At 41.0% G+C, this 22,219-nt stretch overlaps 1 protein-coding gene across 1 annotated transcript; it reads left to right on the forward strand.

Annotated features, from left to right (window-relative positions):
* Positions 1 to 20,334: 20,334 nt before the first annotated feature.
* On the forward strand, positions 20,335 to 21,135 carry lrrc3 (leucine rich repeat containing 3; the record flags this gene model as incomplete). Its single annotated transcript, XM_083997192.1, has 1 exon — positions 20,335 to 21,135. One exon carries the CDS (start codon positions 20,335 to 20,337, stop codon positions 21,133 to 21,135), a length of 801 nt encoding a protein of 266 aa, XP_083853318.1.
* Between the last annotated feature and the right edge of the window lie 1,084 nt (positions 21,136 to 22,219).

A 22,219-nucleotide genomic window follows, 5' to 3' on the forward strand; every position in this document is an offset into this window, starting at 1 on the left:
TAATAAAAAAAATCTATATGACTTTACAATACCACATGACTCTCCAGCAAATTAATCTGTTTAAACCATTTTAAATAACACATTCACACATTTTACTCCCAAAGCCTGGATATGCGTTACTCAGATACCAATCATACATATTTGTTTAGGGAACATTATTTATGTCGTTGCAGTTCAGGCTCAGGTATTTGGCTTCACACACATTACACACAGATTATGATGACTAAGCGATTTGTTGTTGTTAAAACAAGGTTGCTTTACAGCCACCTGTACATTAGACACTGCTTCACATATACATTGCAATTGTAAATCTGTACATTAGTGTATCAGCATATGCACATATATGTTTCTGATGAACAAATTTAAGACCGGCTGATTGAGGGGGAGGAGATTTTTAAGGTGTCATTTAAAAGCTTCTCGCTATCGCTGAAGTCGTTTTAACACCTTCTTACCTTTGTGTTTGTAGGTTTAAGGTGTCTGCTGGTTAAATGCAAACAGGCCAGCCAAGATCCAGTCATGCTACTTCACAGTGTGACCAGTTTGCAAACATCTCAGTTGCCTTTCTGATTGTCATACGTCTATCATTCATATTTATGGCATTGCTCATGTTCTCATTGACCTGCAATGCTGTGTAAGCCAAACATCTTTGTGTTGCTTCTGTCATTTTAACAATACATTAACGTTTTTTTTTGTTTGTTTTTTCCACTGTGCTAGAGCAGCAAAAAAATAAAGGTTAGCACTGAGGTGATATAAATAATGCTGTTTGAAGAAATGTGTCAGACCATGTTTATGTTTGATAATTTGCTTCATGAAGGTCTGTATTGGATTTATTATTTATTGAGGTTGATTCTGAAATGTTTTGTAAAAAGAAGAGAATAAAGTTTGTGTTTTTTCCCTTGACTGGACATCACTGTCATCTTCTTCAAGTTTTGTATTATTACAGATGATTGCAGCATTTCCACAATATTGTAATATTTATTTGGCTAGTGGCACTACTATCCCTTGTCTCATGGAATAAACAGACAATTTTTTTTTTAAATATTTTTTTCTAGAAATTTAGATACAAAAGTTTCAGCTTCACAACTTTTTATTTCAAAATGAAAATAAAAGCTTTATCAAATGATATGGTGAAATGTGTATTTTTCAAAAAAAAAAAAAAATTTTCATGGAAAACATTTTAAGGAATCAAACTTCTTTCTCTGCCCAGAGGGCAACCACAGGTTTGTGAGGAGTTGTTTTGATTTTCAAAGTGGGCTGCTTCACCTCAGGCACAAAGCCAGCCGTTGTGACATTGCTATCCCAAAAACCAGATTCCACAAACACACTCGTTTGTGTGTGTGTGGGCACAGAGCCGAGACATTGCAGGCTTGATAAGTTAAAGGGATAGTTCAACATTTTGGCAAATTGGCCCATTGCCATAATCCCTATAGTTTTAGGAGTAGGTTTGTACCTTTAATTGTCGGTGCAAGTTATTTTTAGAATGGCGGAGCAGAGTCGCGAGCTGCTCGGAGTTATGCTACAGAGGCTCATGGGATTTCTTGGTTTCCCTCATCAAACTCATCAAATACACAATCCAACAACTCTAAGATGCTCTGGTGGACAAGTTGTGACCTGCACATTCACCACGCTATGAGATAATAACAGAACACTATGAGGTAAATTCATGCAAAACCGCTGATGCGTGTTCCTGTTGGGGAGTTTTTCAGCAAGCAGTCTCTGCATTTGCCTCAAAAACAACTCGTCTCGTAACGTTCCGTTATTATCTCCTAGTGTGGTGAAAGTGCAGGTCAGGTGCAGGTGGAGTTGCTTGATTATTTAGTTCGATGAGGGAAACCAAGAAATCCCATTAGCCTCCTTAGTGTAGCTCTGAGCAGCTTGCAGCAGTGCTCTGCCGTTCTAAAATTAGCTTGCACCGACAATTAAAGGTAACGAACCTACTGCTAAAACTATAGGAATTATGGCAATGGACCAATTTGCCAAAATGTTAAATTATCCCTTTATTAAGCAAGCATGGCCTCACGTTACCATCATTGACATCTTGCTCAAAGACTAAAACTAATTAGTTTGCTGGCTAATTAGCTAGTTAACAAGGTGTGTCTCTGAAGAGTGGTTTTGAAACTAACCTTCACCGTCACCTTGTACCTGACGGTGCAGGTTGTAAACATTTCACAACACACACACACACACAACATTTCTGATGTAAGGTTAAGCATTTTAAAAAGGAGCTATGCTCATTTCATGGGCTTTTAATGTGATATTGGACCACAGTGGAGCACTATTGAACGATTAAAAAAATGTAAAATGCCGCACTTCTGAGACCTATTATGGTTCCCTTTAATATGGGAGTCTGTGCTGAGTCGGACTCAAGTGACCATTTGTGGAAGTGCAGACTTTGACATTTCCCGTGTTTACTACATTTTTGAGGTGGTTTCATGACTCTTTGCCCTCAAGGTCAACTTTCACTTCACTTTATTTGTAGTGACACCATCCATCAGTATCAACAGTGTAGGTAGTGAAAGGGCATGTACTGTATTATATGTATCTTATCTTATCTGTATCAATATGTTTTTTTTTGTTTTTTTAAGTATATTTTTATGGCTTTTTGGCTTCATTTGATAGCACACAGTAGAGATAGACAGCAAAGGGGGAGGGAGAGAGGGGGAATGACATGCAGGAAAGGGCCGCCTGATGCGGGACTCGAACTGGGGCCACTTTACCCACTGTGCCACGCACCGCCCCGTCTGTATCTTATGTTGAAAGCAAAAATGCTGGCTTTGGTTGGTATTGGTACTGAATGCAGACATCAGCATGAGTGAAATACAATGGGACTTTCTTATAGGAAGCTCAGGCTGCTGCCTAGTGAGCCAGAAGTAGGCTCCACATTGCTGTTGAGCATCAGCCAGGGAAATTGTGCCATAATTTTGTCTTACAGCCACCACAGCGAGTCACATTTAGTGACAAAACAGTAACTTTATGTCTTACTCAAGGACATCTCAGCAGGGTGGCGTGTACACCTTGGTTTGTTTAAAGGGGTTTTTATTATGAATTGTCCCTCATCCACAATTTAGATTTTCGAATAAGAGCAAAAAAAGGCTTCATGAGGTCACTTACTTAATATTTCTGCTCAACTTAATGACCATAACATGGAGGAAATAGCTGCAATAAATCTCTGAAATGCACGTCACAGTTAGGCGTTATGGCAGTTAAGAAGGTAACTGATTTTCATTTCCATTAAATAATCTGTGATTGAATCAGCCACACAAAGGCAGTGGTGTCCCACTGTGCCAAATGCTCAGAGCCATTCACTGCATTAAAGGTGTCTGGAAAAGGTAGTTTTCTTGTAATCCCATGAGGCCTTTCACAGTATTATTGCCACACTTTGAAAGGGTTTTTACTTTGTTATCTGTTAGTGCAGCAGACAAGCCACGGTTCCGGCCCAAAAGGTTTGTCTGGGTGTGTTTTAGGTGCACAATGTCAGGATCTATAACAACAGACACAAACGTGCAGGGGGTCTGCAGAAACCAGGAATACCTTTATCATATGATGCAATCAACTGCAATGTCCCTGCAAATTACTACATTTATGAAGTAAATAATGAAGCTCGATGGACAGTTTTTACCAGCATTTTTAAGCCATGCAAGGGGGTGTCCTAATATTACCTGTTTTTCCTTTTCCTGACCAAATTTTTGATGCAAAGAGTGATAAAAAATGCACCACTCTAAGTGTTAAATCCATCTAAATGACTGGACACAGCTACGTCGCAGTTTTACATTCAGAGACCAAGCCACAGGGGACGTCTGTGGCCAGAGGCATGATGCAAATTAACATTGTCCCTCTTTGGGGGGTGACATGAGGTCACCTTGTGTACGGCTCAACTATGTGTCCTCACCAAATCTTCCATGGCTGTTATATGCCTAGTTTCAAGCAGCTCTTGATTATGTGCTCCCAAAGTCCCTGATTACATCTACTGTAGTAGCACATTAACCGAGTCCAAATAAGGAGCGATAATCCCTGTGCTAAACAGCTGACAACCTTGGAAGAAAAAGAGGAAAGGCCAAACTATAGGTACTGGGCTCATTGGGATTCCACAATTATTCAGTGACTCCATAATGACTCTTTTGTCATTTCGAGGAAGGAAGACTCTGATACATTTATTAGAACTGGCCCATTTAATTTGGCTTTCTCAAGACATTGAAGGTCATTAGCTTCCTAAAGTCAATTAAATCCGTCACTATACAGACATAAAATATAGAATAAATTAATTATTTTTATTTTATTTTTATTATTATTATTTTTCATTGAACTCTTCTCATTTTTATTTAAGTTTATTTGACCTAAGGAAAGAGAAATTAAAACCCTATCTGCAAAATGTCAAGGAGGATTTAATACAACTGTGGTCCCTGATTATAAAAACAGAGTCTGACACTTGGGGGTAATGAAATTAGGACAGAGGCATTGGGCCCTAGTTTGCTGGCGCAGCGCAGGTGGCGCAAGGTAGTGCAGCCGGTCTAATGCAAGTTTCGACCAGCGCAGCCTAGCGCAAAGTCAGATTGGGAGATTTGTAGATCGCGCTGCGCTGAGATAGGCGTGGCCGCGCAGCAGGGGGAGGCGTCACAGATTCAGCTTGGTGCAGTGGAAGTTTTGTGCGAAAATGTCTCGCCGAGGTTGCGCTGAAAGCTCGCCACCTCCAACCAGGTCTACTCTCAGCGCAGCGCGGAGCGCAGCTGGTGCAGTGGAAGTTTGACTGACTGACCTGCAGTGCACACACGTCACCAAGACCTCACAGGCAGATCTCCACAGTTCCAGACACATTTCAATGCAATAAATATCCACAATAACCACTATTTAATGCAACTAATGGAATCAACACGTGAATTTATATCTATATAGATTGTCCCGTCACATCTGACGTCAGATCAAAGGCTGTGGCACGCGTAATGGAAACTCCACCTGAATTAACACAGCAGGGACGAACTGGCACTGAAAAGCAGCTGTGGATGTCCCAAGCAGGACTGAGGGTGGATGACTGCATGTCGCTGCCGTGTTGAGATCCCACTCTGCCCTTGTGATGATCCCCTTTATTTATTTATTTACTTATTAATTCATTAGCGCGAGTGACCGCATCAGGCAGCCGTAATGAAAAACAAAACACAAATCTTCATCTCTCTTAGTCCACCACAGCCTCGGTATCAGATAGTCAGTATATAGCCTACTACAGTATACTCAGCGTCTCTATCACAGAAAAAAAAAGAAAAAAAGAGACGGACAGAGAGAGAGAGAGAGCGTCCTTTACGCTGATTTCATCCGTTACGCATGGTGTTTGTTTATGTTGTGATTACACCTCTCATCTTGCTTACACAGGGTTTGAATAAATGTGAGTTTCTTTATTAGTTTATTAGTTGTTGTTTCTTACATTGGGCAGGGGTTCTCAGTGTATCAGATCAAACCTGATTAAGGATATTTGTATTATTATTAGTAAACTCATTATTGGTCACTCTGAGCTCGGACCTCCGGACCGCACAGCTGTTTCCTCCGGGGAGAGGTTCGGCCTCTGGCGTCGCTGTCTCCTCCGTCCATGTCAAAGTATAAAATGACAAACTTGCAGCGCGCATCGCCCTCCGCGCAGTTAAAGGTGAGGAGAGGAGCTCATTTGATTGGTGAAGATCTGACTCGGCTGTGTCAAACCCACTCCACGCCTTTCTCTCCTCCTCCTGTCTCCCTCCCTCCCTGTCTCCTCCCTCTTCGCCGTTTGCGCCGGTGGGAGGGACGAGGGGAGGGGCTGCGCTGGTCTAAGTCTGACTGCGCGACCCACCAATCTTGCGAAATGGACCTGGTCCACAGCCCGTTGGCGTGGCGAAGCTGCCCTGAGGTTAGACTTCGCTCGGTCTAAGAAACTAGGGCCCATAGTGTCTAAAATCTTCAGGAGCTAGCTTTTTGGGGGTGGTGCTGGGGTTGTTTTGTGGGTTCTCTAGAACAAGTCTACGACCTGTGGTTGGTCTGATTCCAGTCTTCTCAGTTTCCTTGAGGAAAGGAGATTGGCAGTAGCACTGATTGGCAGTAGCACTGATGAACTTTAAATGAGTTGTGTTGGAGTTTTATTGCAAAAGTTAGTGGTCGGCCAGTTGAGTTTCCCTCTTGGCTGTTGTTCTTTCAAAATGATTTAGGCCTACCTCTTTGTTGCTTTATAAACTGATTTCTCACACCCACATGATTCGGTTTCTCTCGAGCTGACTAAAAGCAGCGGATGATGTTCTGATCAAGCAGAAATCAGAGTGCAGTTTCAGGTTTCATCACAATCACAACATCATTTTAGCAGTAATTTGCTAATAGTTCAGACATTTCACCCACTGTTTCATATTTGTTCCTTTGAAATGGAAGGACAAGTACATGAGAACTACTATGGTCGGAATTCAGCTTCTCTAAAACAAAACACAGAGTGGACAGCAGAGGAAAATGAATGAGCAAATGAAAGGAATGTATGCAAATCTGTTCAGTCGTGTTATAGGTGAATGATTGGGGTTTAAAAGTCTATTAAACATAAAGCTTTGTATCTCTTTCACTCTCTCGTTTAATGATTGGACTAATTATATTATTTACTGATGCACATACTTTTCTGACTTATTTGATAGCGCTCCACAATATTTTGTCAGTTCTGTACCAGCATTCCAAAAGCCAAGAATCAACTGTCTCCAAACATAAATAATGCAGAAAGACTAATCATGGGGAATTATTTGAGACTTTAATATATTCTATAATTAACAGCTTATGTGACACAATCCGCTTTGCTCTGGTGTGTTAGATCCAATCCATCTGGTACTGGATGAGGGGAACACAGTCCCTCCCTGGCTGAGGTTTAGCAGCTCAAAATGAAATCAGATGATCTAGTGTTTAGTTCGACTGAGAGACATCAGCTGTTTTAAGCATATTGCTTAAGACAAATGCATTTAGTCACTGCTGACAGGCTACAGATAAACACTCCAAACCTCTGTCTGCTTAAATCAATACCAAAGCAGAAATAAACCCTTGTAATGTCTGTGTTTGATGCTACTTTGCTGTTAGAGAATGCTTTCATGGATGAATGAGTATACTGTTTGTGAGCCGTGACAGTAAACCAGGTTTGATGATACTAGGTCTCTTACCATAACTAATAGCTTGAGCACCATTTTATTGGACCATTCTCTCTCATTGATCAATTTCCTTTAATAATAAGTTTATCTCCGAGTTAGCAAGTTTGAATGTTTCAGTGATAGTCCAAGCTCCCATAATATATTTGAAGTGTTGATCCAGAAGTAGAAGTGTGTGCGTCCTCTCTCACTCTCACCAAACTGTATGAGGTTGGATAGTGTATCCAGGTGGGCGAGGCTGAGGCCATGGCTGATGGTGGTGATCATTGCTTTGTTGTGACATCACAAAGTTACTGAAGTCCCGACAGCTCATTTTAAATGTATGTCTAAAAACAGATTGTGTATGTGTCATTGTGGACTGAGCACTTAAAGAACATAGACCTGCTTTATAACCAAAGAAGATATGACATCTAAATGTATACAAAGGGCCCTTTAAATACTAATGCTCTATGACTTCTACCTGAATATTTTCTTATAAAGTGAAGAAAAAAAGATATCTTTATGTCTAAACCTGCTGTAGTGTGTTATGAGAGTGAGTATAGTTTATGGTCTTCTTTTTGAAGATCTCAGGGTCAGACTGTGGAGTGGCTCCTCTAAAGAGAACATTTCTTTATCACATTACATATTTTTCTCTGATATTTGCCTTCTGTTTCTGAAAAGAGTTGCAGCGCTCTAAGTAGTCTCAGAGCCAGTTGCAAGGCATGCTGGGTAGGAAATGAATCCCAGCCTTGGGTTTCAAGAGTTTAAATAAAGGTTTTGTGTTTCATAAATTAGTGTGTATGGAAAGTAATTAGGTAATGTCCCTTATGAATCATTCATGGTCTTAAGTGGGGCTCTGAGGCTAAAGAGGTCTGTTTACATAGCTACTGTTTTTGCTGTGGATACACAAAGTAGGCTACATATAATTGTATAGGTTGATATAATAATATGAATGTCATATTTATATAACATTATACTATCATCAAATGATTATCATCTGTAGTGTCTTCATCAAAGCTAGTTTGTTTGTAAGTGCTGTTCACCCTCAGTGCTCGGTTTAAGCATAGCAGTTTATCTGACACAAATAACTTGCAATCATGCAGGCTGCTCTTCTGTGTTCAAAGACACTAAATTAACCTTGACACTGAGGTGTGAGTCATTTTGATAAGCGACACTTTCAGCCCACGCAAATGATGCTCATTTTTCTGGGACTGACTGGGCATCTTGGTGTGTGTGCCACTCCGAGCTTCTGTTACCCTCCTGCTCCATATCTACTGAAACAGTCCATTTTAAAGTTAGTTTAAATTAAACTTTACACTCTTTAGGCCTAACTGTAAAAAAGCCAATCTTACCGACAGGCTCAAAGCCTGGTGCGTGGCTTTCTGAAATGATTCCACTGCCACCTGCAAAAGAGAAAACAAGTGACATCCTTTGCATTTTTAAATTCATGTAATGAATGAAAAAAGTAAAGTCATTTAAACGATTCAGTACAGAAATAAGTTCACCACTGACTTTTAAAGGACTTTAAGAATGCACAGTAATGAGCTGTAGTTGATACTGCAGATGTGGATATGTAAATATGAGTGTAGGAATTTTCCTATCAGTCTTATCCAGTGTTGTTTCATGCCAAAAAAGCAGTAGGAGAAAGAAAAGGACTGGTTTGTTGTACCGCTGTTTGGATAGGTGCATTATTGTTTACCTAGCTGTAGACACATTAGCATTGATGAAATGCCTCCCAATTTACCATAGACACTACACTCTAATTTAACACAAGTTACATAATTCTAACCCTAATGGAATCAGTAGCTACTAATCAAGATATATACTTGATCCAAAAGTGTACTTTGTTACCTGTAAAAGTTCTTCACACTGCAGTGCAATTTCACACACAAGGTCAGGGAGGAAGTGGTCATGCATGAAATTGATCACATGATTCTAAGGTCATCTCTTATTGCTCAAGGTGCCACTGTTACAGCCAGTCCCTGTCTCCTCTATGGAGTGTGGAAATAAAGTTTTATGTCAATACGGACAACAAATAAACAGCACCTGCCACCTCCTGTAATCCTTGACTTTCTTTTTCTTTCTGCCACAGTCTTGAAGTTGTTTTCTTGATGGTGTTTGTCACAGGGAAGATGAAGAAAAATCTCATGCTCTGAGCCTCACAGCCTGCCAATCGTGTAATGAAAAGACCGACTGGAGAAAATGAAACTTCACTTGTAAAGTATTTACAACTTAGTTAGACTGGGAGCCAGAAGAAACAACACTGAAAAAATCTAAATCATCCCACTTACCCAAATGGAACTAAAAATTCAAAGGTAGGGACAAAACAGTCTAGGCAGGGTGGGCCTTCTTTTTTCTTTATGCACATTTAAAATATGATATAATACAATTTAAAATATAGTATCACATTTTACTGTAAGCTTCTTACCTAACCTTCTTCTCATTCTATTCAACATGTGACAACACATTCAAAAGCCTTGACATGGTCTAAGACAGTGAATGTAACCTACGTATTACCACCGTCACCAGTCACAACAACAAATCAGATGGGTCTCATGAATCGATGAAAGGTGATACCACTGTTATCTTGACAACAAACCATTCAACTCATCATGAATACTCACTGAGGTGTACATGCGGAGCTGTAAACAGCTTGTCCTTCAGTAGACGTCAGCTTAATTTGAACAACATTCACAACTATTCATGTGGAAAAATTGTTGAAAAACAAGAATAGAAATTGAGGTCATTCTCCCTGGTGAAAACAAAGTTTTTTTTGAGGTTACTGCAATGAAATAAAGTAGAAAAAAACTTTCACACAGTGGCAGTAAAGATTTACAGAGGCTGTAACTCACTTGCCAAACATTGCAATCTATACTGAATATATTACACAAGAAGAATAACATTTGGAATCACATTAAGGCCATGTACCTCATTGTGCAAATACAGGCTGACTGGTGTTCACTTCATAGTTATTATGCTCATAAATCTAGATGAGTAGTACTGCATTTTCAAATAACAAAGAGAAACACACACACACACACACACACACACACACACACACACACACACACACACACACACACACACACACACACACACACACACACACACACACACACACACACACACACACACACACACACACACACACACACACACACACACACACACACACACACACAAACAAAAGGATAGGTGCACCCACCTCATCATGATCCATCTCAGAATCATATCATGTTATATTAACATTGTAATTTCTCATAGATGAATTAGTTCACTGCTTGTTACAGCTCGCAAACTCAAGTTAAAAAGTCTCCACAGCTTAATAAAACATCTCCATGTGTGTTTTATTAAGCTGTGGACACTAAGCATTCATTAAGCTGAACTGCTCTGTGGAGATGACACCCTGAAGTTTTCATCCTTGGATGGGATACTGCAGAGAGATGAAGAGATGGAGAGAAGAGAGAGTGAGAGAGAGAGATGGAAATGGGTGATGAAATGCAACAAAGGTTTCTGGCTGGACTTGACAGTTACAAGAAAGTTTGATGCAGGCTATTGTATACAGAAAACTAAAACGCAAAGTCAGCAGTAAAAAGCTGATCTACCTGGTTCAGTGCAAATGATTCATATGCAACAGAGAAAGTACTGAGTGACACTAATTATTCTCCCACGAAACTCTGTGAATGAATTACAAGAGAAAGAAACACACACATTATTGTGTGGAAATAAGGGCTGCATCCTTTTTTTTCTGGGGGGGGGGGGGGGGGATGATACTGTTCACCAGGAATCCCAAACTTTTTTCCTTGAAGCCCCCCCCCCTGCTTTTGTCTAAGACAAGTCCCCCCACCCCCATTCACAACCCCTGCCTGCACAGATGTATCAAAAGAATAATGTGATACAAACTTTTATTTACGAAGATAAACAGTTGATAAAAGGTGGAGCCCTGCCATGGGCATGTAATTACAACGGGGAGCCACATAGACTGTACATTTTGAATCCATTCTGATTTTTTTTTTTAAATCGACTTTGTTTTGTTTTATTTTGTCTTTGTTGTGTCATAATTCTTATCATGTCCCTATAAGCAGGGGTGTTTGTTCCCATTGTCTATGTTTATACATGATTTTGATTATCTGGGTGTGTTATTAGGATTTTAACATTTCAATATGCACATAATTTTGACAACCTCACAACCTCAGAACAGACAAAGTTCTGTGGACCCCCTGAAATCTCTGACGCCCCCCTAAGGGGGGCCCGGACCCCAGGTTGGGAACCAATGATCTAAGCCCCTCAGTTTGTGACAGTCCTCATTCTGTGTAAAATTATATCCCTGTGATTAATGCCGTGTTTAAATGTTTACATGTGTAGCCTATTTTAGTATGGTCTTAGGATAAACTTGGAAAAATGGTGGACTTAATTGAAGTTAAGTTGATAAAATGTTTGCATGATGTGGTTTGATGTGGTGTGAAGCATAATGTTCTGCTTCCTTTCACAGTTCTCTCTCAGCCCTCACTCTGGTCCACGTATCATCTGACTTCAGGTGTTCGGCAACCGTTTAGGTCTCACCACAATCTCAACCATCCAATCAAATTGTCCCTCATGCTTTGCCATAATCTGTTCTCCTCTGTCCTGCTGGCAGCTGTCAGTTCAGTGCATTTGCTGCGGTCTTAATAACCAGCCGGGCTGAGCTCATCATCACACTCATGACAACCAGCTCTCCACCTTGTCTTCTACCTGTCCTCAAGTCCTCCATACTCCTTTACCACATAGATGACATCACGACGAGGTAAAATCGCCAAAATTTCTCTCTTATATCTTAACAACATCTATTGCACGTCTGTCCGTCCTGGGTGAGGGATCCCTCCTCTGTTGCTCACCCTGAGGTTTCTCCGATTTTTCCCTGTTAAAAGGGTTTTCCATGGAGTTTTTCCTCAGTGGATGTGAGGGTCTAAGGACAGAGGATGTTGTTACGATGCCATGTAAAGCCCTTTGAGACAAACTGTTTGTAAAAACGGGCTATACAAATAAAATTGCCTTGCCTTGCCTTGCCTTAATTTTCTATCAAATGTCCCGTCATTCCGACAATTCTTGCATCCTATGGTCGGAATAACGGTATGTTTTTCTTTTTTTAAACTTCCTGCCTTTCCAACAATTCCTTTAACAGTGTATTTTTTCCACTGGTTGGGCTTAGGCAATGATGAAAGGAGTTGGTTAAGTTTAGTAAAAATACAGGCTAGACAGGCCAGATACTGTATATAGATAGAGTCCAGAAGTAGAGAGTCCAGATAAGTAGGAGGGAGTCACCTGTTGACTAATATAATAAAAGCCTTGTCGGAATGGTGGGACGATGGCGTGTCGCAATATCGGTATGTCGGAATGGTGGTATGTCTAAATGGCGGTATGTCTAAATGGTGGTATGTCGGAGCGGTGGGATGTTGAAATGACAGCATGTAACCCTTATCTTCTCTTCTTTTCCACAAGGGAATTTCTTTTTTTTTACTTTATTCATTAAAACAAATGAAGCATGGTTGTTGTGGAAAGTCAGTCTTACTACACTGTAATAGATAATGTAGTGTCCACTGTATGCGACTGAATGATCTATGTCCTGTTCACACATTCTGCATCATTCATACAGTGGGTTTACTCCTGATGATAAATTGTGCTCTGCTGATTTACTTCATGCTATTTATCAGCTCAGTCTGAGTTTTATTACAAGTCGTCCTGTCACACACACAGCTGTAAATGTATCACAGCAGCCATTCAGCTTCACCTCCTTCCCCGTGGATGCTGCTAACCACTTCCACTCTGCCCGCCTCGGGCACTGGGTAAGTATACATGATTGTGATGAATTGTTTCAAATGTAAGGCTACACTCATCAGTGCTTTGGACCTCTTTAAAAGGGGCAATGCTGTTAAATAAGATGTAGGACTACGCTGCATCAAATGGAGCTCAGAAGACTAGAAATGTCTTTTAAAGTGAGCATCTATTTTTACATCATCCCATCATATCATGTAGAAGTGATACCCTTGAATAAATCAGGAAGCGACAGGAAGCTGAACTGACTGGGAGCAGCTGACATTAGTAATTTGTTTATTCCAAAGGATTTGAGATTCATTAAGAAGCAAGTGAAAAGGAGGAAAAGAGGAAAGGCCTCCTGGACCTGCCGGACCTTTCTTTCTTTCTTTCTTTCTTTTTTTTGCCTGCTGCAGTAAATTCGACCATGCCGCTTTCACACGTACACACACCTCAGTCCTTTATCTTCAGTGTCACAACCAACTGGTCATACATCAGTGGGCCATCTCCCCTGGCTCTTAGTAGAGTTGGATGAATGTGTTTTGTGTTTGGATCTGTTATTAGTCCTCCCAGGGGCAATTACAGGCAGAGACCAGTCAAATCTGTACTAAAGTGTGCATAATATAAATAGATGGTGATCATTAGAAACACTTCACCACGGTGTTAATCATGGGAAAGTGTGAAAAAAGAGTCATCTTATTCTCAGTATGCCCACCAACCGGCTCCATCCACTCAAAAGGGATTTACAAAAAACATATGATAGCTAAAAAAAAAAAATCCTGACATAGGAGAAATTCCACTGTGGCTACATTAACTACGATAAATTGATATGGAGGTAAACCTAGAGCTATTGTTCATCTGGATGAATAGCCACTTACTCGCAGCCCCTCCACTTCCAGGGCTTCTCCGCTCGGTCCCTTAAATTGATTGAGGAGGGTTAGTGCAAGTCGCTGATGTGGGAAACCTGCTGCATCCCTCTGTCAGCAAATGGATGGCATTTCTACTGCTCCTGTAACAGCTGTGCTCCAAATTCCTGACCTTGGCTTTCTCTTCTCTGACTGTCACAGTCCCACCATTTTCTGACTTACTAAGTGTGTGCTTGGGCAGAATGAAACCGCCAGCGATCCCCATTGTGACCCCTTTATAAGGCCCGACAAAGGATAGAAATTTGTATGTGAATGTCCGGCTGCGTTTTGCGAGAGAATCATCAAGCTCAGCAGATTCAAGTTTTAGATAAAAATTCTCCTCCGGCTGCTTGTGTTGTCTCGAACTTGTGCTTTTGTATTCAAATTAAACAGATTCATGCTCATTCGTTTCTAATTTATGGCTGCTGGAGCCTCCCCAGATAGCAAAATAAATCCGGGACAGATGCCTGTTTTCCTCTGGCCCAGTATACGCCCGGTTCCACAGCCTGAATCTGGCCCATTTACAGTATAATTGTCGTAATTGTCTGGAGCCTCTCTGGTGTGCGCACGCAAAAAATCAGCCAATACCGGAGGATAACGGCCGGAATCTGGAAGGGAGATGTGGAAGTATATGGACCAGGCACAGGTCTGGCCGATGACTGCAGTGCATCCTGGGCCAGAAGTTTCATTTTGCAGTCTGGGCCCCTTATTGGGACTAAGTGAATGACTGATCGGTGCTGGTTAGGGGTTCTGTGTGGTCATAAAGGAAGAAACAGACGGTGCTGTGGCGCTATTCAGACAGTGAATTCTGAATGCAGGTTGTTTAACTACAATAAAATGGCCCTCTATGCTGCCTACCATTATGATGACTCCCAGTTCAGCTTGCCCACAGTCTGTGGGTGTTGTTACTGGTCTGGGCAGCACCTCAAGTGCTTTTACAGCATCTCCCAACTTGCAAAATCCTCATTTATGGACCATATGGGGTTTAGCCTTTTTTTTCCTATTGCATTTATGTTTTATTATGATGTTTCACTGCTTGAACCTTAACAGGTGCTCACAGTCTCATAACTCCGCTGGTGCCAGACTACCAGAGTACAGACACTATGCATCGTCTGTCTCTAAACTCTCAGAGAGCCAATTTAACATAGCTTGAACATCACATGAATCTACAGGGAACTTTATTATGAAAACAAGAAAACCATTTTGCACGCTGCATGGCAATAAGGATTTACCTCTGCTGTACGGAGTGGAGAGGTAAATTAAAAATAAAAATTCACACCCTCTTATCTACACACAAAACTTGAAAATACATAGAACAAGGACAAGACAGCTTCGTCCTTCAGGCAAGCTATCAACGGCTCAGGCAATTGATGCAGCTATAGACTTACTGTACCTCTCTTTCACTGTGGTGAGATCATTCATTTAGGTTCCAGAATGAAGCCAAGTACGAAGAAAAACTCACTAGAAATTGCATGAAGAGTGACAGTGTTATTATCAGATCTCATATGAAAAGGAAAAGCACAACATTGTTTATACACACATTAGTTACTACAGTGTCCTCTTTTTGTAGAGTACTTCAAACTTTATGAAAGACTTGGTATTAGGTATTTGAAGGACTTTTGTCACTCCTCTTTTTCTTTTATATCCGAGCTAATCAAATTTTCCAGATAAAGACTGAAAATCATGGATCTGTTGAAACCTGACCGAAAACCCAACTGCTTTGAGCACAAAGTGATCAATCAATAGTTTGAGTGGAAGCAGACTGTACTGTCCTTGGCATGATTTAGTTCATCCTAGGAGGCTGGCTGAATACACCAATTATTTGAAGGCCTATTAACAGAAAGAGTGGTTATTAAAAAAATATATTTTCCTCTCAATTCATGTCTTTCTAATAACAAATGTATTTTTTCTAAAAAGAGCCCATCTAGGATAAATGTTGAAAGCTTTGAAGGACACAGCGTGAGAACCTGAATATCATGATTTGTTACTTTAGCAAATTAAGGCCACTTAGGGGCAACTCAACATTGACTATTACAAGATGAAAACTTGACAGGGTAAACAGGTTAGCAAACATTTTCTTAGCAGATAGTCATCTAAAGCTACGTTTCTGGCCAACTTATACACACAAGTCTAACATTCTCTTGTTTGGTCTCCACCAGCTCCTGACTGAACCGGAATGAAAAACAGTGAGCTGAAAGACACTAAAAGATCAAAGTGATAAAGCTGGATCAGTTTGTAACTCCATATGTGTTTCATCCCATTCCCATCGTCATCTGAATGATTGTTGCTTGCTGTTAATGCCTGCACCAAACCATCTTTACAGTGATTTCATTGTCACAGACAAATCAAACCTGTTTGATATGGTTACATATCAAACAGTTATGGCCTTGCCTCATCCAAAGAGAGAGCACCTGTCTGTGCCGTTAAATACATATTGGAAGAAAGGGTAATTGCAAACAAGGGAAAACAATTTCAAAATGAAACAAAGTCCAAACATAGTTGAAACAAAACATGACAATGCAATGAATAACAAACTTTATACAACAGTAATAATAATGCAAATTATGTAGAATTTCAAAGAGCAAAACGGTCTTGAAAAAAAAAATCCTGTTAATCGGCTTTGACCCTTCAAGATACTCAGTCTACTAAACTTATAGCACACATTTTGTCTTTGAATGTAAATAGGTGTCCGATGTCAGACTTTGAAAAGTCTTTGTCAGAGTCTTATAGTGAACGGTAGGCATCAGAGTTCATTACTTTGTCCAAGCAATTTGTTATCCAGTAAATGAAACCTACTTAGCCTGTAGACTTTGCTACTACTTCGCTTATCCACTGTAGTACAATTCATTATGCCAGCCAGCACTCTGTGGGTTTAAGAAGGAGCTGACCGCATAAAAAAGAAGAAGCTTGCATTCCTCCGTAGCTCAAATGACACCTGGAACACTGGGACTAGCTGACCTACATTTGAATCACATGGGGGCAGCACAAATGGAATTGAAGTGGCCAGTTAAACTCGCTTTTTTAAAAACTCTTATTTGCAGAGATTTCTTTTCCTTGTCAAGGTTATCTGGAAGATTAATACGGCACCGTGTGTTTTTATCACCTAGCTGCAACTGTGAGATTTTCGACTTTGCTGACGAAGAACAGCAGTGTACAGCGTAATTTGCATCTGTACTGTTTGTAATGAATGTATGGAAACAAAAAAATACCACTGCTAAAGGCTCCATTGCATGTGCAGTCATGTATCTATCTGTTGAGGTCACGGGATCTGACCTTATTTACTAAACTGATGCACTGTACTCATTAGTGGGCGTCACTGCTGCAGAAAGAGCTGCCAGGAAAACATGCATCCCTTTAATAATTGTGAGTAAACATAAAGAAAAAAAAATCCAGCATAAAAATCTCTAAAATGACATACCAATCACACAAGACTGTTTACACTTGCTGTTAGAAGATGCACGGTGCTGTATAGTTTCAAAATACACTACAGTCTGTTTTGCATGTGTTCTGGGCATTGGTAATTACCACTACAACACACTGACACAGACCTTGAAGCTGACATCTTGATCCACTGCTAGGCAGCTTTAATCCTCCAGATCCCCAACATCCTGACTCTTTGATTGTCAGTTTGATACAGCTCTTAGGGTCATTATAATAATCAATACAACACACTCCAGTCTGACAAGGCCCCCAGGTGGGTTGGTGTATATGAGAATCAATTCCAAATATCTTTTCCTTTTCCTCCCTAATTAGCCAGTGCCTTTTTTTTTTAAAGAAAAAAAGGGAGTTAATGAATTTTATTGGACTTAATTAAAACAAAGTTATGTTTGCAGAGAGGAGCCTTCAAGCACCAAAAGTAATCATCCAGGTGCAGAGCTGTTTTCAATTAGGACCTAATAGCCAAGTTATTACCTAATGACTTGTCCTGTGTTTCTTTTCCGTTTTGCATCCAGGAGTCATTTTCAGAGTCCGTGTTCTCTTTCATTGGGATAATTGTCCTAGAGGAGAGAGAGAGGGGCAGAGCAGAGAGGGGCGCAGACAGACAGACAGACAGACACAGACAGACAGACAGACAGGCGGGGGAGCTGCAGGACGCGCAGCGCTGCCAGCAGAGCAGCAGTCCGATCCAAAGCGCAGCCGGGACTCCTTCTGGCGCCATGCGCGCGCGGTTCGGAGAGGTAGGGCGCGTGACGAACCGGACGGATGCAGCTCCTCGAGCTCCTGGCCGGGCACAGCACCTCCACAGCATCCTCAACAAGTGCGACCGGACTGGTGTGTTTCAGAAGACAAATCTGTTCATCACAACCACGTCGGGAGATATGAACCGTTTCACCTGGAGATTCATTAACTTAGGAACTTTACCACCGTGTTATTGTTTCAGCTTCACCCGAAACGTGGACGCGTGGAAGTAGCTGCTCCTTTCTTTTCTTCATGAAATGTTCATTTTGTAGTTTCCATTCATTTATTTATCTTGTAGAAAGGCTTCTTCTTCGACTCGTGATACACATGTGAAAACTACAGCTGCACTATATCGACCATACATCAGCTTTATCTCAAGCTGAGCCTGGGTGAAAAAAACAAAAACAAAAAAACAGCTATGAATTCATATGAAGAGAAAACTCTGTCCTGGTAAGTACATTTACAAACTATATACTTGTGTATGAAGTTATTAATCTATATAGCCCACACGTATTTGTAGTATTTTAACCTAATTTGATTGAAACCCGCAATATTACTAAACGTTAGTGCTTACTCTGCATTTATGCATCAGACCATAAACAGTTCTGCACATAATATACATTTATTTATATATATATTCATTCATTTATTCATTCAGAGATTGCATATATATATATATATATATATATATATATATATATATATATATATATATATATATATATATATATATATATATATATAGAGAGAGAGAGAGAGAGAGAGAGAGAGAGAGAGAGAACAATTCCATGTACGTAATATAATATTAATATATATATAGTTTTATTTTTGTTTCAAATGTGCAATGTTGAAATAATGTTTTAATATTACTGTTGTAATAATATGATTTTACTCAAAGATGCAGTTGTGTCATAACATCACTACGGGATGTTTTTGGTGTTTAGGGTGTGTGTGTGTGTGTGTGTGTGTGAGTGTGAGTGTGAGTGTGTGTGTGTGTGTGTGTGTGTGTGTGTGTGTGTGTGTGTGCGTGTGTGTGTGTGTGGGGGTGTGAGTGTGAGTGTGAGTGTGTGTGTGTGTGTGTGTGTGTGTGTGTGTGTGTGTGTGTGTGTGTGTGTGTGTGTGTGTGCGTGCGTGTGTGTGTGTGTGGGGGTGTCATATCCTGTCCACACCTCCTGCTGAGCTCAGACTGACCAGGACGTGAGAGCCTTATTTAAGACTAGTGTGTGTGTGTGAGAAAGAGGGAGAGAGAGAGAGAGAGAGAGAGAGAGAGAGAGAGAGAGAGAGAGAGAGAGAGAGAGGCCTTTAGCTATGAAGCCCTTGCCAAAGACAAAGCCAAAAAAAAAGGAAAAGTGAGAAAAAGAGTGACTCGGAGGGGCGTATGACCGCGAGCACAGCGTGGGGTTGACTGTGTGATCATCAGTGTAGCCCACCAGAGGGTGCGCAGTAGTAACGTGATGATCCTCCTGCAGGACAGAGAGTAATTTTAGAGCCCACAGCTGTTATTGTCATGTGCCTATATGAATGAGAGACAGAAGTCCTTGAAATGAGCAGAGAGAAAAAAATCATCAGTGGAAGATGAGCTATTTTTACTTCTTTTATCTATTGTCCAGTTATGAAATAATGTGATTAGTATTGATATGCATTACAGTGCTCAGTCATCACAGAACAATTCCATTTAATGTTTATTGTAGACAAACATAAGCTTTAACAAATTGAATGAGAAAATGCCCATAATTATGTCTCGTGCTTTATGAGATTTGCTAAAGTGGAATGGATTGTCCTAATTACATTATACATTTTATAAGCATTATGGGTAAAAGTCATTCAGCCTACTCAGCTCATTCTGGAAACTGTGCTAGAAGCCTTATCTGAGCAAGTGTTACTGTATGGTTGAGTTTGCTTCCTCACATGTACGTTGCCAGGAGTTACTGCCATCTGTTGCCATCTCACCGCATTTAAGGAGAAACAATTTGTTTGAATAACACTACTTTCTTTGACTCTTGCAGTGCCCAATGTAACATATCGATTCCCGAGTCACTTGGCCCCCTCCAGGCTCTCTGAAGCTTCCAACGACCTGACGATAAACCTGAGATCACAGCTCCCTGCTGGAACTGGAATATGCTCAGTGCGCGGCTCGATATCTGGATGAGCTCTTTTGAAACCTTCTTCAAAAGATTATATGCAACTCTATCAAATCAATTCTGAAGGATTATCTCATGATAAACCCACACGTTTGTGTGAATTATCTGATCATTTTTTTGACATTTTGAGAGCTAATGACACTATTAGATGCCAAGGAACAGGTGAAACTATGATTGTTTTTGCCTGACAGGACTCTTTGGAGGTCGCTGCTGAATATGCAGGACTTTGCAGGGTCTGACATGCCCAAGAAATCCCCATTCTCCGACAACTTTGCCCTCATTCGGGGTTTGCTCTTTGGATTATTCATCGCGAGTGCTCCGGTGGTGGCTTGTCCATCCAGTTGTCACTGTATAGAGAAGAGCGGCATGACGGTGGTCCAGTGTATGTCCCGCAACTTGGAGAAGATCCCTTCAGATCTTCCCAGAGATACCGTCGTCCTACTTCTGGCGTCCAACCACATCACGCACATCCCCAACCATGCCTTCAGAGAACTGCACTACCTCCAGGAGGTGGACCTGTCCAACAACGACATCGAGACGATGGACGTCGGGGCTTTTCAAGGCGTCTCCGACAGCCTCCTCGTGCTGGATCTATCCAACAATCGCATCCAGAGCGTCCCCAAAGAGGCTTTCGCCCGCCTTCGGGCCAAAATCAGCCTCTCCAACAACCCGTGGCACTGCGAGTGCACGCTGCAGGAGGTCCTGAGGGAGCTGCGTCTGGACCCCGAGACCGTCAACGAGGTCATCTGCCACACGGCGGTGAAGGAGGAGTACGCGGGCAAGCCGGTGATCCAGGTGCTGGACTCAGGGATCAACTTCTGCAACTTTCACCACAAGACCACCGACGTAGCCATGTTCGTCACCATGTTCGGATGGTTCACCATGGTGATCGCGTACGTCATCTACTACGTGCGACACAATCAAGAGGACGCTCGGAGGCACCTGGAGTACCTCAAGTCTCTGCCCAGCAGCTCTCAGATCAGCAAGGACTTTGACACCATCAGCACTGTTCTCTAGCAGGAGGCGTCGTGGTGCGTGTGTGTGTGTGTGTGTGTGTGTGTGCATCTGTAAATATGTGAGTAAATGTGTGGTTATGTACAAATGACTAAAAAGCTGTTGCAACACATAATCACAAATGTTTTTCAGACTATAATTTTAGGTCCTCTGTGACTAAAACGGGCCTCGGCCTCATAAATATGATCTTTTGTATTATTTCAAATTATTATTATTATTATTATTATTATTTATTTAATTTTTTTAATAAGAATGAGCAATTCTACCTGTTCAACCAGGAAAGGCAGCAGTGTCAACAACAGTGATAGCACAAAATAAACAAACTACTCATAAAAGCCACATTTCCATGAGGGATGACAGATCTAGACTGGAGAGATAAATGTCCCCACACCGGTTGTCGATTCACGGTGTGATTGAATTTGGACCGAGATGAATGAGGAGGAGGACGACTGTGATTTCCACCTACTATGTATTGATTGATTTACGTTCTTGATGTCACTCATAGACTTTTTAACCACTCATGCTGACATCAAACAGGCTGAAGTGTTAACATTTGGTTTGCATAAGAGATGCAGAAAAGCCCCGCTGCCAATATAACTGCCACCCACAACATCATGCCGCCATGGTAATAATAATAAAAAAAACTCGGACAAGGAAGGCTGCCATATTGCATCTTTTTTTTTTTTTTTTTTTTGCACATCATGATAAGAAAAAATGCCTCTTTTATAACCGGGTGATATTATATCATTCAAGTCCCTTGGTGAAATGTTTTTCACAGAGGGTGACAGACTGGGATATAACCTCTGGAATAATGTGTAATGTGTCACCGGAGCTTCAGTTTGTGAGCTATGTGATAACTTTATAATGCCACACTGGGTAGAAGGAGGTTTAGCTCCACTCTGCTGTGAGTTTCACAGTGATTTAAGCAGTGATTCCAGAAACATGGCTTTTTTTTTTTTTTTTTTTACACCACGGAGACTTTTATTCAGCTGAATGTTTCATTAAATTCAGATGACTTGATTATAGCACATGTTAAAAAAAAAACTGTAGAATTTTGTGATTCCAGCTCAGATGTGCTGTATGGATG

This window comes from Trachurus trachurus (genome assembly GCF_905171665.1).
Source record: "Trachurus trachurus genome assembly, chromosome: 21".
Lineage (NCBI taxonomy): Eukaryota > Metazoa > Chordata > Actinopteri > Carangiformes > Carangidae > Trachurus > Trachurus trachurus.